The 16,185-nt window shown below is 42.8% G+C and overlaps 1 protein-coding gene across 1 annotated transcript; it reads right to left on the reverse strand.

Annotated features, from left to right (window-relative positions):
* Positions 1-12,131: 12,131 nt before the first annotated feature.
* Positions 12,132-15,849, reverse strand: CIMIP1 (ciliary microtubule inner protein 1). Its single transcript, XM_072349886.1, has 4 exons — positions 15,770-15,849; positions 15,280-15,361; positions 14,258-14,356; positions 12,132-12,284 (listed from the first exon to the last, which is right to left on the reverse strand). The coding sequence occupies exons 1-4, from the start codon at positions 15,808-15,810 to the stop codon at positions 12,132-12,134; spliced, it is 375 nt and encodes a 124-aa protein (XP_072205987.1). The 5' UTR covers positions 15,811-15,849.
* Positions 15,850-16,185: the final 336 nt, after the last annotated feature.

Here is a 16,185-nt window from a genome sequence, read left to right on the forward strand (position 1 = left end):
CTGTGCTTTTGCTTTTGGGAGCAAACTCCCTCTGCACCTCTCTGGTATTAAAAGTTCCTTTCAGTGTAGACAGAGGGGCCATTTCTTTCAGAGTGTGTTACTCAGTACTGGAACTTCCATGCTAGTGTGGATATGGGTCTCGTCAGAATCAGATGACACATAAGTAGACACACGCTGGTGTGTAATACTGACACTTTTGGAAGCCAAATGCTACAGCTGCTCTGGGCTAGAGAAACACAGCCTATAGCAGACCTCCCTATGAAACTTGGAGGCTGAAACTTGAGAGCAAAGAACCACAACTACTTTGGCATTGTGCAAATAACTTGTTAGCTCAGTGTTTTTTCTTTTTAAAGAGTCATCTTGTTGTTATACCTGTTCCATATTTATCTGTAGTGCAGAATGCTGTGGCAATCATGACATTCATTTCTCAAAGTGAATCAAATGAATAGAAATTGTTAAATGCTAGAGTACAATATAGCTTATAAAACCCAACAGATATCAGGAAAGTTGCACTGATTGGACTCTTAGATGCTGTTTTCCTCTTGCTTGAGAAACAGAATTGTAGTCAGCTTGCAATCTCCTCGACATTGTTCATGGAGGAAGCAGACAGAAAATGCCAATGGCTGCAATTTAGTTAATTTTATGCTAAACACAATCAGCATTCAAACTGGGAGTTACCAAGTGAAAATGTATTGATAGAGAAGCCAAAATATTCTCTGTGAGTAAATGGTGAAATGTTAAAACAAAATCTCCAAGAGTCCTGGGAAGTGTGTAACTGTAGGGCAGAGAAATGCAAAAGTGAAGTTTGGTGCTTCTGAAGTCAACAGGTCAGTGAGGTCATGAATTAATCCCCAACATGGGAGGTCATGAATCTGTGTGATAGGAGCCAGTGCAGCACTGCTATAACAGGAGACCTGGGAACAACAAAGACAAAGATTTAAAAAAAATGATTCAAAAGAGTCATTAGAAGAGTGATTGCTTATTAAAAAAAAACAAGACTGCTAAGGATCTATCCGAATCAGGAGCTATATATGTATGCTTTCTCTGCCATCAGTTTTTCAGTTTGCAGTGTTCCTTGCATTTAACCACCAACTGTGTTCAAAGACAACCAGAATTTGGTTGTGAACTTTCTGAGGATCGTGTTGACCATTAATATTTAGAAAGGACAGTGGTTCACAGAAGGAAGCCAAAAGCTTTCTAGCATGCTTCCAACATCTATTATGCTTCCAGCATCCCGTTTAGGTTGGTTTAATGCCTGACCTACGCTGCAATTGAGGTTAGTGCTTTGCTTTCCTTGCAGTTCTCCATATGCTGTTCTGTTTGCATGATTTGCTTGACATAACTGTCTGGTATGGTTTGATGGTGTTTTGCTAGGATTCCTGTGTGTTCAGAAGCTAATAAAGGAACTGTCAACTCAAAGGCCTGTCTTAAAATGTGGCCCTACTGGCTTGGGATAAGAAATGCAGAGATTCCTTGTCCAAGCCTCTTCTGTGGAATTCGTGACACTATTTCAATTCCTTTGGTTCCCAGTAACCAAAAAAACCCCACAACTGGGGTCAAGCAGAAGTCAAGGTATAAAAATTAATTACTGCGATCTTCCTTACTTATAAGCTGGGCCATATGTTACAGGAATGAACAGTCCTTATATCTCTTGATGAGTGTTTGTATGCATCATTCAAATGTACACGTGTTTGAATTCCAGCCTGTACTGATTGAATTGGTCTATGATAATAAACAGGATAAATAAATCAGATGAAAGTAAAAGCATTGATGTGCTTGTAGAATGGTGTGGGATTAAGTTCAGTGCTGTGACCTTGAGCAGGATGTAATTTCAAAAGTGCCTTAATTATTATGATGACATAAAATAAGGCTGAGGAAGCTGGAAAGTCAGAAGGGTAGGAGGCAGAGGGACAAAACAAACACATTTGAAATGACTTGGTTTTACAGGATTACAGGCTGATAAGTGGCTTATGTGGTTTATGGTAGGGAAGTGTAAGGCCAGGGACCATAGGTAGTCAGGCTCCAATTGGCGTGAAAGTAGTGTGCAGAACAGATCACAGCATGGCAAAAAGGGCACGTACAGCATTGGGGGAAATTGTTTCTAAGGTGAATTGCTGTCTTGGTGCTTCTTTTCTGACAGAGATCTGCTATACAGCTGTGCTTGCTGCACAGCTGAGGAACTGCTGGCTCTGCTGAGGGGCTTCTGTTCAGAACTGGCAATGCATGAGCTCCCTTGTAAATGAGAGATGGGTTTGAAATGGTCTTTCTCCTTAAGGATTTTCAGATACAGATGTACCTTGTTCTTAAAGCAAAGGGGAAGATGGAGGAAATGTGTCCATGTCAGCACAAGTTAGGGTGACAGTTGGGTTTTGTCTGCCGGTATAAATATGGCCCTTTCATGCTGGTTTCTCCTGAAAAAGTCCTGCAAGACCTATGAGATGGGAGCCTGCTGATTGCAGATGGGAGTGGGGATCTGAGCTGCCTACTGTTTCTCTCTTGTGGCTGAGTAGCTTTTGAAACTCATTTTAAGGCAGAAACAATAAAAGGAGGGCTCTCTGCATTGAAGTCTATTGATGCCCTCCCAAGTTTCTTTGTTAGGTAACATATTAACCCCTCCTGTTCAAATGTGCTTTCTCAGAGTTGGCCCATATCCCCAACCATCATTTTGAAAGAATGGGTATTTAAAAATGCAGTCTATGTGTCATCTTTTACTGACCCAATTTCATTTATATCCAGAAAGTTTCCCAATGGTTAATAATTTTTCTCGTATCTTAATGCTGCATCAGCAGTACATGGACTTGTCTTTTTCTTTGCTGCTGTGTTAGGTGGAAATCCATCGCTGTCTAGAAGCTATGACTGAATTGGTTGTTTGCAGTGGTTGTAAAGGCAGTGAGGAGCTACAGGGGAAACTGAACTGGGAAGGGCAGAAGCCAAAGCAAGTCATGAATAATCCTAGTGCTTTACGCCAGATCTAAGCCACAAGTGTAGAATGGAAAAAGAATACTTGGGAAGATAAGATACGCACTTGGAACTTTTCCTTTTCTTGAGTCTTTTTGGGTCTTGTAGCCTCTGTTTGACATGTTGGCCATTTCTGTGTCCATGCTGGGAATGCTGGAAGCAGGCACAATGTGCTTTGATGTTGATTCAACTCCTATCCAGCTAAGCACCTCCTCCTGTGGTTATTTATACTATTGTGATAACAGTGATGAAAGAAAGGTGACTTCTGTGTGCTTGTGCCCCGTGTTTCTCTTACCCATTGGTTCTCCATAGCACATGGGCAGCGTTAGAATCTGCATCCTTGGAGTTCCTTTGTCGGTTTGAGCTGTTGTCACACGCTTAGCGAATACCCTCTAGTAATTTTCTTATTCACATGCACACTTAATGTCCTTAGTCATTAGACTGAAAAATGTTAACCTTGTCATAGTTAGTGACTGGAAGCAGAAAGGTCCATTTAGTTCTCAGGGGAATGAATTCTAATTTTCTGCTTGTCAGAAAGTGACATTTTACATATTTTTCTCCTTTATTTTTCCCCACCATTTTAGTGCTAAGTTTAAATGTGGGTGTCATTAAAGAGACTGTTTGTCTCTGCTAAACACCCCAAAAGGCTTGGCAGGTATCCAACGCATGAGCCTCTTGACCAATAGCTACTGCTCGAACTTGTCTCATGTGCTGAGGAGAATGGGAGGTGAGAGTGAAAAGTTAGAAATAAGGGGTTATTGCGGAGGGCATATTAACATTGCACGTCAGAATGCATATTTTTTACCCTGGAAAATATGGATGAAAAGCAGCTCATCTGGAATAAAATATCCAGTGAAGAAACAAATTATGTTAATCAAGCAGGCTCGTACTAATATTAGTCATTAAGATGTGACACCTTCCATATAATGTCACAGACTGCTGCAACCCTTTGAGAAGTGCGCTGGTTTGAGGGCAGCGTGTCTGCAGTTACTGAGTTCACTGTTCTGTGGAAGGGAATAACTCATGGCTTGAAAAAATAGATGGCATTTATGGCAAAGAGAAATAATCCTCCCACAGATTACAGCTGTTCTTTGCATTGTTGTGCTGGTGGTCTTATCTCATCAGTGGATATTTTCTGTGTTGGTTTTTTTTGGTTGTTGGTTTTGTTGTGTTTGTTGTTTGGTTTTTTTTGATACATTTCCATAAAGCTGTTCTGAGGGAGAACATTGTGTGCTGGGAGCTGCGTGTATTTTGAGAAAGAGACACTACTACAAAGAACTCGGAGTCTAAATTGAAAAGATGGATGAAGTGAAAATGAGGGATGGTTATTTTGCTTCTTACAGATGGGAACTGAAGCAGGAGAGCGTGACTGTTGTGGCCAAAGTCACCCTGGGAGTCCACAGAACTGCATCCTGATCTTTGAAGTCCAGTTTCAGTATCTTTATCTTTTCTGTTCCTTTGCTGCTGAATCTAAGATTAAATATGCACATGTGTAGTGCGATAAACATGTTCTACATATGTTTAGCCAAATTCTGACCTTAGGGACATTAAACAGGCTCTCACTGATATAGACAGGAGCGCTTTCACGAGCAGACTCAGCCCAAGGAATACAAAACAGCGTTGGCATTTAGTTGGTGAAACATCCTCTTGTAGGCTTGAGGTGGAACTGGTGTTTTAACCAACTTGAGCCTCCCTGTGAGGTCTGGAGAAGGCATGCCAGGCCAGCGGGTAACAAACTGCAAGGCTGGTTGTCTGACTCCTGTATTGTCTGCACACCAGATATTGATTGATGATTTGCATGTAAGAAATGAATTAATGGGGGCCATAGGTTTTTGAGGAAATAGGGTGTACTTATCTATTTCTTCATATTAAAAAATAAATAATGGGAAAATGGCCAGCACAGAGCCCTTCTTCAAAACAGCGTGAGATTTTGGCTCACTGGATATGATGATCCTTCCTCATGTTTGGATGCTTTTGTTATACCATGAGTACTGTCTGCATGTGCACTATTCAGCTCCAACACAACCACGGCAATACTGCCAAATGCACAGTGAGAAGAATATAAAAAGCATTCTAAATAATTTCAGTATTTATGTGCTTTGGGGTCTTTTGTGTTCCATGGAATCTCAATGGATTGTTTGTTGCAACAGAACCAGGAGACCGATAGGTGCAGTGCAGAGCAGTCTGACCAGAATGCCTGTCCCTGGCAGTGACTGATTAGCAATGGCTCCAAGGGTAGGAATGAAAGGAGAATTAAAAGCAGATTTAGGGAATCTTCTTTCCTTCTTGCTTCTTAAGTGTATAATACTGCATAAATACATCAGGAACATCTTAACTGTAATTTGCTGAGTATGAAGAAGATTGTTTCTTCTGAAGTTAAATAGCACTGACCCAAGGTGAAGGAGTTAGTCCTAAGCTCTGTTGCTTATAGCTGGCCCTTAAAAATGCTTATTTTCTCAGTGCTGTACCTTAAACAAATAGGAGGGCAAACATTTGTGGTGAAATATTTCTCTCTGAACCATGGTGAGAGCTGTTGAAATTGATCTTTTCCCATTTGCATACAAGTAACTCAAATGATTAATGGCATTGCTTCCGGGAGAACAAACATCAGCAGTGCTCCCTGCAAGCCAAGTAGTTGGCTGGTTGGCACTGCAGCATGTTACCTTTCTCCTGGCACTGTGTCCTGGTCAGAGCCAGCTCCCAGCCATCCAGAAGTGCAGGCTGAAGGAAATTTTACAGTCTTGAGGATTCAGGGGCCATTTCCTGGTGTTCTGTGCTTCTAGGAAGTGTTGGAGCTCTGCTTCCTCACAACCTTGACCCAGCAGCACCGGTGCTGCACAGACCGTTGTGCCCAGTGACAGAGGCACACAGCCAGCCTGACTTCTCAGGACTTGGGCTTAAGCAAGGAGGGACATTTGTCACCCCTGAGCATGTGTCACCAGAGATGTGACTGCAGCCAGGGAAGAATTTAGGTGCAGACAGTGCCCCTCTGCTCAGGTGAATGGTAAGCAGTGTCTCTTCCTGCTTTCTCTGCAGCCCATGAGGCAATGGCACTGCTCAATAACTATACCTTGGCTTCTCCTAAGGGAACTACTGTGAACGTACAGGGTTTGTTCCTTCAGCAAGTGTTACACTGACATGGAAGCTGCACTGCACATAATGGGGAGCACAAGAAATGGCTGTGGATTTTATTTAAACAAAGGATGCAACTGTGCTCTGACAATACCAGCATAATGTCTGCTTGGTTTTTCCAGACAAGGGCTGTGGCTCACTGGTGTGGGTTTTTTGGGGGGGAGGGGCAGGGAGCTCTTGTTTTGTTTTTGTTTTTGCTGCTGCTTTTAAGGATGAGAATGTTGTGTCTGACGCGTGTCAGCAAGCAGAGGAGATTTACTAGCATGGCTGGGTTTGTCTTGCTCCCCTGTGATGAATAAAAGCATTAACCGTCTCTCACTTCAGGAGGAGAAGGGGGGCTGTTTTCAGCCTGTGAGAAGTGAGAAGGCTTTGTCAGGTTTGGGTCAGGCAGAGCACAGGGCTGTATGCTGCTCACAGGGTGGACGAGCCGGGTGTCACACGGCAGCCTGCAGGCAACGCTCGGAGAGGCAAGAGACAGCAGTGTGCGTGTGTGCGTGCAGGGTGTGCGGGTGAAGGCTGCCATGTCTTGTTTTAGTGCAAGGCTGTTTGCTGCAACTGATCCCTCTGGAAAGCAGTCTCAGAAAGATGGATTGAATGAAGAACAGAGTGAGAAATGGCTGCTTCCTTACTCCCTGTGCTGTTGTCTGGGCGGTTACAAGTACTGCTTAACAAAATGCCTGCCTAGTCTTGATCCTGGTCTGGTACATATGAGGCCTGATCCTGTGGTCATATGTATCCAGTGAAGCTGGTGTCAGTGGAGCCATGTAACTACATAACCAAAAAGGACGAGGGGGACTAGAAAGGATCCTCTTTGTTCTGTTTATTTCTGTTTCTTCTGCAACGTGGTTGCATCTAATTTTTTGCTTTGAAATTCGCAGGTTTATTTCAATCACAGCTTCTTTAATGAATCACATGAAGCACGGGGGAGGGAAATATGTAGGAAATTGCCAAGTTCAAAGTTGGGTCAGAGTTTGGCAACATATGCATCTGAGATCAGGAGATGTAGTTTATATTAATAAAAATGTGTTGTACTGACTCATCACTTCGAAATTTCAGCCACCTTTCAATATAGCTGTGTATCTGTGGAGTACGTCACCAAAACAGGCTAGAGAAGCTTATCATGTAATAAAGAAACAGTAGAGCTTGGATAGACCGGGTCAACTGCCTCGCCATGAAATGCAATCTCTTTGTTCCATTCCAAAACAGTTAAGTGAAACTTAAAAGTTGTAGTTTGATTCATTATTGTAATAAGCATGCAATGGGTGGGGGTTTAAGGGTCCTTTAATGCAAAATGAATTCAGCCCAAACCCTCGCAACTTCAGCTGGGTAAACTTAGTTTTGGCCTGTGCTAGATCCAAATTGTGGAGAAATGTATGAACAACATGGAGAATATTCTCAGTTTGTTAACAGGAAATGTGAAACTCTCAGATGGTTTCTACAGAAAAGAAAAATTCACCACTCCTGGGTGGAAAATGGTTAATTTTGGCCTTAACTTTCTGTTACCGTTGCAAATCAGGAACAATAAATTTAAAAGATAGAAAAGTACAGGAAATTATCCTCAGAGTTACTCTCTAAATAAGATATTTTAACGCACTGTGCTATGATGTACCCAGCATAACGTAACATGTAACTGCTGTTAGGTACTTCTGAACAGGAGGAAGCATGCTTACTTTAAGCTCAAGTTTTTTCAGATGCTGTCATTTCTTACAAAAGAAATCATGTGCCAGGCGGTAACAACCAGGCTTTGATCTACAATTTCCTGTGCTGTTGCTAAACACAGTGAATTTTTTGTACTTGCAGAAAGTTTACCGAGGCTGCGTTGTGTTACTTTTGAGATCAGCGTACTGGTTTAAGAATAAAAAGAGCATCAAAGGCTGGAAGAATCTTACACTGGGGCTCAGAAGTGATGATGCTTTTTGCTAACCTGCTTTACAGCCTTTGGAAGTGGCAGTGTTCCGAAGAAGAGATTGCCTCATGCTTTCAGTAAGAGTTTTATGTGCTATAGCAAATAGAGCTGTGTCTGCTTAAGCAAATAGGAATTAAAAGTAAACACAACAAGTTAATTTTATGTCTGACCCCATCTGATCCTTCCCTGAGCATCTGGTGCACTGCCTCCATCTGAATCCATCACTGAAGGAAATGATACATGTGAATGGGGAGCCTTGCAACTCCAAAAGGGGAAAATCAAATCAAATCAATCCACATTCTTGGTTTTGTAAGGCAGGTGATTTCAGAATGAAGCGCAGGCTGCAGAGTGGTCAGCAGCAGGAACTGGGACAGTAACTTCTGTGCAGACTTAGGACTAGAGCGCTTATCTATGAGGACAGCTGGGGAATGGGGCTTTGTAGAAATGTCCCATGTAGAAGAGCAATTAGTTACTCTCTAAGTGGCCACTCTCTACAGCAGCAAAATCAATTGGCTATCTGCATGCTGCGCCTGCTTTTCATTTTGCTTCTCTCGGTGTGGTGACTGCAATTTGATTAGTGCTACTTACACAGAATCACTATTTCGCTATCATCTAATCAGAAATCTTCACTCTCTGATTCAAAATGCGTTTTAAATAAATACTTTCAAATTTGAGCTCTCTGTAAAATATCTTGTATTAATTAAATTATAAATAGCCGGAGCCAGTTGTGTGCCAGTTCTAACAATGTGCTGTGAAGGAAAATGTTTTTTGCCACCCAGTGATGTGGCTGATGAAGCAAGCAAGTGCTTATGAGAAGGATAATTCTGATCTCATGGTCCTTCAACTTAAATACAGTTGTAACTTAAGTCCCTACTATTATTTCATCACACGTCCACAGTCACAAAGGATGTGTGGCTGATTTCATGTATTGCTGTTGATTGTGTACAAAATACACATGTATTTTTGCATACAGAATTCTGAACGCATACTCTGTAGTTTCTCTTTAAAAACAGCATGTTAGCAAGGAACTAATTTAACTGAAAGTGCAATAAGACGAGATGGCCTCAGCTCTGCAAAATATTGGTCAGCTGAGGAGGAGTTGCTGATTCACTTTGTTGATGTGAGCCTCAGGCCACCAAAAGCATGATGAATGTCTACGTTAAATGAAGCTTACGTTGAAGCGTAGAAGACAAATATCATCTTGTTTTCAAATTTCAGTTTAAAATAATCCATGTAACATTTTATGTATGTTTAGATACATCTCTTTCTGCTCCGTCTTGCGCACAGCACAAACTTAGACATTCATACAGAATTACATTTCCCCGACTTTTGCTGCATTTTTGAAGTGATTTAAATTTGCTGTGAAGCCTCTCCCCCACTACGTGCACTGAATTTACTAACACAGCCCTGACCTTGGAAATAGTGTGATATTTTACAGTCTGCAGTGACATTTGTGTGTGCAACTTAGCTCCGAAAAATAGGTTAATTTCCACAAATGAGATGCCAAGTTTGAAACCTTACAAGATGATTTAATAATCCTGTATCAGCAAGTTGGGTTCATGACTGAGGCGGTTGACTGGGCAATACATTGTCAGTTTCAAATCTAAAACTACTTCACATATTTTTCAGGTATAAAGAATCAAATTAAACATGCTGGGAAAAGAAATAGGTTTCTAGTTTGTGTATTCTTGAATACCGAAATCCCAAATGTATGGATCAGCAGTTCACAGATTTACCCTATAGAAGTTAAAACTTTAGGCAATAATCTCTATGTATCCCCCAGATTATCTTGATCAAAGTATTTCTGGAAGTAACAGTATGTTAAATGATAGTTACTTAAAAGGAAAAAAAAAAACCCACAACTTAATTGTTCATACAGGGTCAATATTCAGACACTGGGAGTAAGATTCAGAAATGTCCAACAATAGGTGGTGGACAAGGAGCTTATTTGGGTTTCCAAAATCAGTAACTCATATGGAGTTGGTTTTCACTTCATACAAACATCTACTGGATATTAGATACCAGCTCTGGACCTTTAATGTAACATTTTAAATGAGTGGTTGTGAAGCTCCCCTTTCATTTAGCTGGAATTTGTGTAATTTAATTGCTACCAAATTACATATTAATGTTACAATACCTGTTTATCTAAATCAAACAAGAGTAAAAGGATCTATACACGACCTTAAAACAAGCTAGGGAACCATGTTATATATGTAGATACACACATAAATACAGAAACCTAGCAATTAAAAGAAAGCACTTAAAATTGAAAAGTGATGTAAAATATAATGATCTTGCTTTTTCATTAGCAGTTTGTGTGTTATACTTAGTAGCAAAAGTGCAATTTAGTTTAAATTTCCAGTGTGTGATTCCAAGTAATTCTTCATTCTGTTTTCTCAGTCTGAAGTTAGTTCAGCTATGTATTCTCATTCTTTGGTGATCTTTCCAACGGATATGATTCACTCCTCCATTATTTGTAAAGAATATGGAAAAAGTAAAACATAGTTATTTTGTGGGCACTTGGAACTGGATGTAAAAAAAAAGTAGGTGGGCTGTTGATCATTGTGAGTCATTTCTTGGGAAGAGGGAAAGAACAAACGCTAACTGCTGACCTACTGCTATGAAAGCCAAGGGCTTAGTGCTGACTCAAGTACAAACTGATTGCTGCAGAAAACAATGGAGATCTAGCAGCAGGATTACAGAGGAAAGCCTTTTCTCCCTAAGTAATAACGAGGATTGAAGAATTGCCTGTATGGATTTCTTGGAGTCTGTTATTTGTTTCAATAGTTGTACATTTTAAATGTTAGTTAACTAGGATTTGAATCTGCTGCACCTAAATGAGTCTCCTTCGGTTTTCAGAATTCCTGGCAGACCTGCAGGTAGGTGATGAAGTGCAAGGCTGAGCCCTCTGACACTGAGACAGCTGCACCAATAGCTCCCAGTGCAATCCCTTACTGTTAATGAATACGTCTTCAATGTGAAATGTAGTTTGCAAGACTGTAACACAAGAGAACAAATGCTACAGATTTCAGAAATAATCTATTGTATGGAGACAGGTATTCATGTGGCTTGCCATTAACACATTACTCTTATCTCCATTTGCTTTGCTAACATCATAGCAGGAAGTGTTGAAAAGCATCCAAGGGAACAGTGTGTCCTTTCTAAACCAAACATCTCGGATTCCTCACTGCTTACAGGAGGAACCAATTCATGCAGCTTTATCTGAGAGTGCGAGACAGGAGTGACCCTGTGCTCAGTCTGATCCTCGTTCAGGTATTTGATTGATTGAATGGCAGGTGACAGTATGGAAATGTATTTTATTTCCTCTCTCCATGCTGTATTGTACTGTGCTGTGTGCTTGCTACACTGCTATGTTTGGTAAACAGGATACAGGTGAGATTCCACAAGCTGCCAAACCAAAGTGTGACAAACCTTCCAACCAAAGGCTATTTGATGAACTGAGGAACACCTGGTGGGCCATTCAAGAAACTGCTGCGTTGTTCATATGTTTATTTCTGCACAAATATCTCTCAAAATAGGCTTGCCATAAGAAGTGATTTGATAACACATTGTCTTTTTTGTGCAGAACGTGTTAAATGATGGATGAAGATGGATGTATTCAGAAATTTTCAGTGCAAGAAAACACTTGTAGGCCAATTTAGCTTCTCTCTTTTTTTTTCAGATGGCGTTTCTTAGACTCCAGCAGTCTGTTGCTGAGTTCCTACCAGTCCTGCTTGATATAAACATTAGTATAAAAAATCTGCAGCAACATAAATACTTGGTAGCATATTTTTGCTTTGAAACTTATGCTTAGAAACTTGTATCCTGAACAACAAAAAACACTTCTGACATCGAAACTGCTTTTAGAAAGTGACTTCATTTTACTGAATGGCCTTTGTAAGCTTTACTTAAACCAATCAGGCAGCTCCATTGGAAACTAGGCAACTCTGAAGCAGGATTCACAGCCTCAGTGCTACAGGTTCCAAACAATCTGCAACAAGCAAAATGCTCCATCGTGATGTTCACGCATTGCCCCGGTGGTTGTGGGTCCCCGTACAGGTGTTCAACAATCCATTAGCAAATATTAACTTTGGAGTGCGAGTGCTTCTATGTGTCTACTTGTTATTTCCTACTGTCAGTCAGAGGGCTCACATGGCCAGTTCAGATCCTTGAAGAAGGCGCCTTTGCAGCTCTGGATTTGCAAACGTTCAACTTGGAGCTCTGGAACAGCTGATCTCCAGCCAATAAACCCCTGGGAAGTCTTTGGAACCGGAGGAGATGGGTTCACCTAGAATAAAAGTAACACGTAGAATTCAATGATTAAAAGCTTTTTGATGGTAATTTCTGTCATGCAGCATCTTCCTTTGTGCTCCAGTGGGGCTGGAAATGAGAACGTATAAAAATAGTGGGTTTAGATGCAATCCAATGAATGAATATCCTGAACACATGCTGACACTTATGGAAGATTGCCTAGCTGCATAGATGTTTGATTTATAATACAGGATGTGTTATTATATAAAAAGTTATTAGGATAATTTAGGTCCCATTCTGTAGCAAGGCACAGGGGAAGAGAGAAGTTAAATGGCCAAATTCCAGTGAAGTAACTAACTTTCATTTTCCATTCCTTAAAGTCCTTTAGTGCCTCGAGTGGTACATATAACAGGAGCTCAAAACTCACCGTTATCATTCACTAGTATATATTATGCATTTTCTTCATACATAGAGTTTTGTTCAATATATTTCTAAGGGCTTTACGGTATTAGAAGGGTTTATTCTTTAGCTTTAACAGTAATCTTTAAGCTACCTGCCTTCTCTAAACAGGAAAAACAGCACTTCATACTCGCCGCAGTGTATTTGGTAGCAATGCTGCCATGGAATAACAGTTCTGTGGCCAAATGCTAAAGATATTACTGACCAAGCTGGCGTCCAGAAGTACTCATCCATTCCACTTTCTACTTTAAAAGATGGGTAAGCATCAAGTTAATCTGCAACTAATCTTGCTAAAAAGGAAACAAAGCAAGAGCCAGCAGCCTCTGTTCAGTGACTGCTGTGCTTACTTTGGCTGAATCATCTCAGTTGGGCACTTTACATGGTTTTAGCATCTGGGGACTTAGTGAGAAACACGCAGTAAGAGAACAATGTTTCAGTTCTCTTGCCAGAGTTGCTGCACTTTGTTCTTTGGCCAAGACTAGACATGTTTATGATATTTAGGTGGAGCAGTTCCTCCAAAAAGATAATTTTTATGGCCAGAAGTGCCACCCACCGAGCAGGATAATAAAGGAAATCATTTCCTACTTATGATCTGGGGGAAAGGACTACGGAGAAGCAATTATGAATCCAACCCAGAGAGAAGAACAGATGAGTGTAACCATAAAGGTGAATGCGCAGAAAGACGCATCGTTCTGAATACCCTCATGTGCAGCAAAGGCAAACCTGACTGAATGAGAGCTCTGATGGCAGAAGTGCTGCCATTTGATTTCTGTCACACCCAGCACTTGCTCTCTTATGCAGTTTAGTCTCACCTTATCACACCACCCTTGGGATCCCTTGAAATTTAGGTCAATGATTAGGAACTTTCAGTCTCTTTTGTTTCCTTCATCTCGGAGCGAACTGCCCTTGCTTTTTGTTGGCATGTTCTGCCTCTCCTTTTATGACTGTGTTCCTCTCCCACTGTTGGCAATAGAGCTCTATGGTTGTTCTGTTTGGTGGTGATTCGGGTGCCGCACATTTATAAATCAAACACACTGACTCATTAGAGCTGACCTCTCCCGGCTGATCCAATTTGTGCCACTAAAAGGACAAAGGCGTCATCTCTGCCAAAAATAATACTTACATATAGATGGAAAAAACGGCCGCGTCTTAACCAACAGTTAAAAGTGAGAGATGAGGCTACGATAAGCCTCGAAGTAAGGCGTGTGCGTGTATATTTGAACAATGACTGCTCAGCAGGTGTAAACGGGTCTGGGCGTTCTGCTATAATAAGCTGTACAGCTGACTGTTCTGTTAGTCGATGTCACTGAGAACAGGGGACGTGCTTTAGGGAAAGATGATGACATCCAGTGAAAGCCCTGTGAGCTAACAGCCACATCCAAAGGGCTGTTCCTTCTTCTAAATGAGGGCTTTCAAAGCATCGCTTGGGCCGCTAATACAATTTACTCTGACCTTGAGCTAAAGGCCCGCCTCTACAAGTCAACTGTAGGGCTTGGGTGGTCTCTTCAGACAGGCATTGCTGTACCGCAATCTCAGAGTCTCATTTCTAACCTTAATGTATTTTTCCAGAGGTGTCACAGGGCGAATCCGCAGATGCTCTGGGAGCTCTATCTTGGGCTTTGTTTTTTCCTTCTTTTCATCTTCAATCAACTGAAATAAAAACATCAGCACTAAAAAAACAGGCCCTGAGATCGATCCCGTTCCCCTGACTGTTGTGTCTGATTTCCCTGTTCTTTCCACCTAAACCAGGAGCACGTATCACAGTGTTTTGGAAATAAATCTGCATTTCGGGTGAAAGGCAAAATGCTGCCGAGTGATTCAACTCTTAAATTGTACCAGTAGTCCAGAAAGGGCTAGAAATATATCCTGTGTTCCTTATATGACCACAAAGACTAAGTGTGCCAATAAGAACGCACTGATTTTGTCTGCTTTTCAGCTATCTATAATCTATCAGCTATGTGCCAGACAGCGGTTATCACGGATGGATGCTGAAGTGCTGACGTGGATGCCTCCAGGAGTGTTCAAACAGCCTGCAATGGATGCAGTGCTTCCAGCTGCATGGAGGGTAACTATGGCTGCATTCAGGGCCCGCACCGATCCTGCTCTTTAGCAATGAAGTATCCCGATTCCACCCTAACATTATGCAATGCTATACACTCATATCTAAACACTGGTGAGAACAGACACCTCTCCAAATATTTGAGTTCACTGTAAATTTCTCCGCTGCAATTTTAATTAGCTAGAACCTTTCCCCCGCGGTTTTTAAAGTACCATATGGACAGACAAAGGGGAAATGTTTTCCTGTCAGTGTGCATCTCGTACTTGTTAGCACTGCTGGGAGTCGTGTTTCTCAGGAGAAATACATCAGGCTGTGCGTGGCATATCAATTACCACTGGCTGCATTTCCTTCAGAGGAAAGCCAGATCCCAGAGCCCATCGTTACAGGTGCTACATCTGCAACCTGTGACCCTGGCTTAGCAAAGCACGCACGTTACTCTGTGCTCATCGTGCTGTGTGTGCACAGCCCCGCGTGCCACCCCGCTGCACAGCTCACCCAGCGCCGTTTGTTTTACCTCCTCAAGAGCTGTTTTCAGGAATCCCCACTTGTGAGTCCATCTTCTTGCAGTTTCAAGTTCAGTTTCAACGGATCGTTTCCTGAAAAGGAGAAGCGTGTGAGAAAACTTCGAGGGCCACATTCTAAAAGTGTAAAGCAACGAACCCAACCACGAGTGATCAAAAGCACAGCACGGAGCACGAGCCTTCAGCCCTCCGCCTCAGAGCAGCAGGTCCACGAGCAACACGGCTGTGCTGCCTGCTCTGTGGCTCGGAGGCAATGGGAGCTGTTTGCCACGGGCTGGAAAGGAGGCGCTGCACGCGGACGCAGCTCCCTGCAGGCCGTGTTCAATGTGACACCTGCAAACGCGAGCCCCGAGCCGCCTCCCTTCCCCTGCCCGCAGAAAGGTCTCCGCGCCCTCGTGCCGCTGGAAGGAAAGCACGAGCTCTGAGAGCGGAGCCGGGCGCACGGGGGCACGACGGGCAGCAGGGAATGCAGAGCAGCGCTACCAGCAGCTGTCCTCGGCCACGGCGCTGCGCGGCTCTGCCATCTCCACGCCGGGTGGGTCCGCGCGCTGCGGCCGTTGCGGGGCGGTGAGCGCCGACGGCGCGTGGGAAGGAGCGCGTGGGAAGGAGCGCGTGTCCGGAACGTGCCCGAGGCGCGGGGCAGCCTCGTGTGCCGCGTGCGGCGCTGCTCCGCTTTTGTTCTCGGCCCGGACAGCGGCCCGCCTCGAGCGGGAGCGTGACCCGCGTTGTGCAGGTGAAGGGCTGATCGCACCCGCTGCTTCCTTCCCAAGGAGAGCAGTTTAGGCGCGCTGCTGCACCTCGCATCCATCGTTTTCGTTGATGTTTGGACGCGGTTCGCTAGGGATCCACGGCAGAGCGAAGCAGGTGACAAAGTGCGCTTCAGGGCAGCGGGTGTTTGC

The sequence above is a fragment of the Excalfactoria chinensis genome, chromosome 15 (assembly GCF_039878825.1).
Source record: "Excalfactoria chinensis isolate bCotChi1 chromosome 15, bCotChi1.hap2, whole genome shotgun sequence".
Lineage (NCBI taxonomy): Eukaryota > Metazoa > Chordata > Aves > Galliformes > Phasianidae > Excalfactoria > Excalfactoria chinensis.

What these genes read in the sequence shown, in the direction of transcription:
- CIMIP1 (XM_072349886.1), bottom strand. Translation starts at nt 15,810, where the DNA reads ATGGCAGAGCCGCGCAGCGCCGTGGCCGAGGACAGCTGCTG. An exon ending in GTGGCCGAGGACAGCTGCTG is followed by an intron (nt 15,362 to 15,769) that starts GTAGCGCTGCTC and finishes TCTCCTTTTCAG; the next exon opens with GAAACGATCCGTTGAAACTG. An exon ending in TGAAAACAGCTCTTGAGGAG is followed by an intron (nt 14,357 to 15,279) that starts GTAAAACAAACG and finishes TTTTTATTTCAG; the next exon opens with TTGATTGAAGATGAAAAGAA.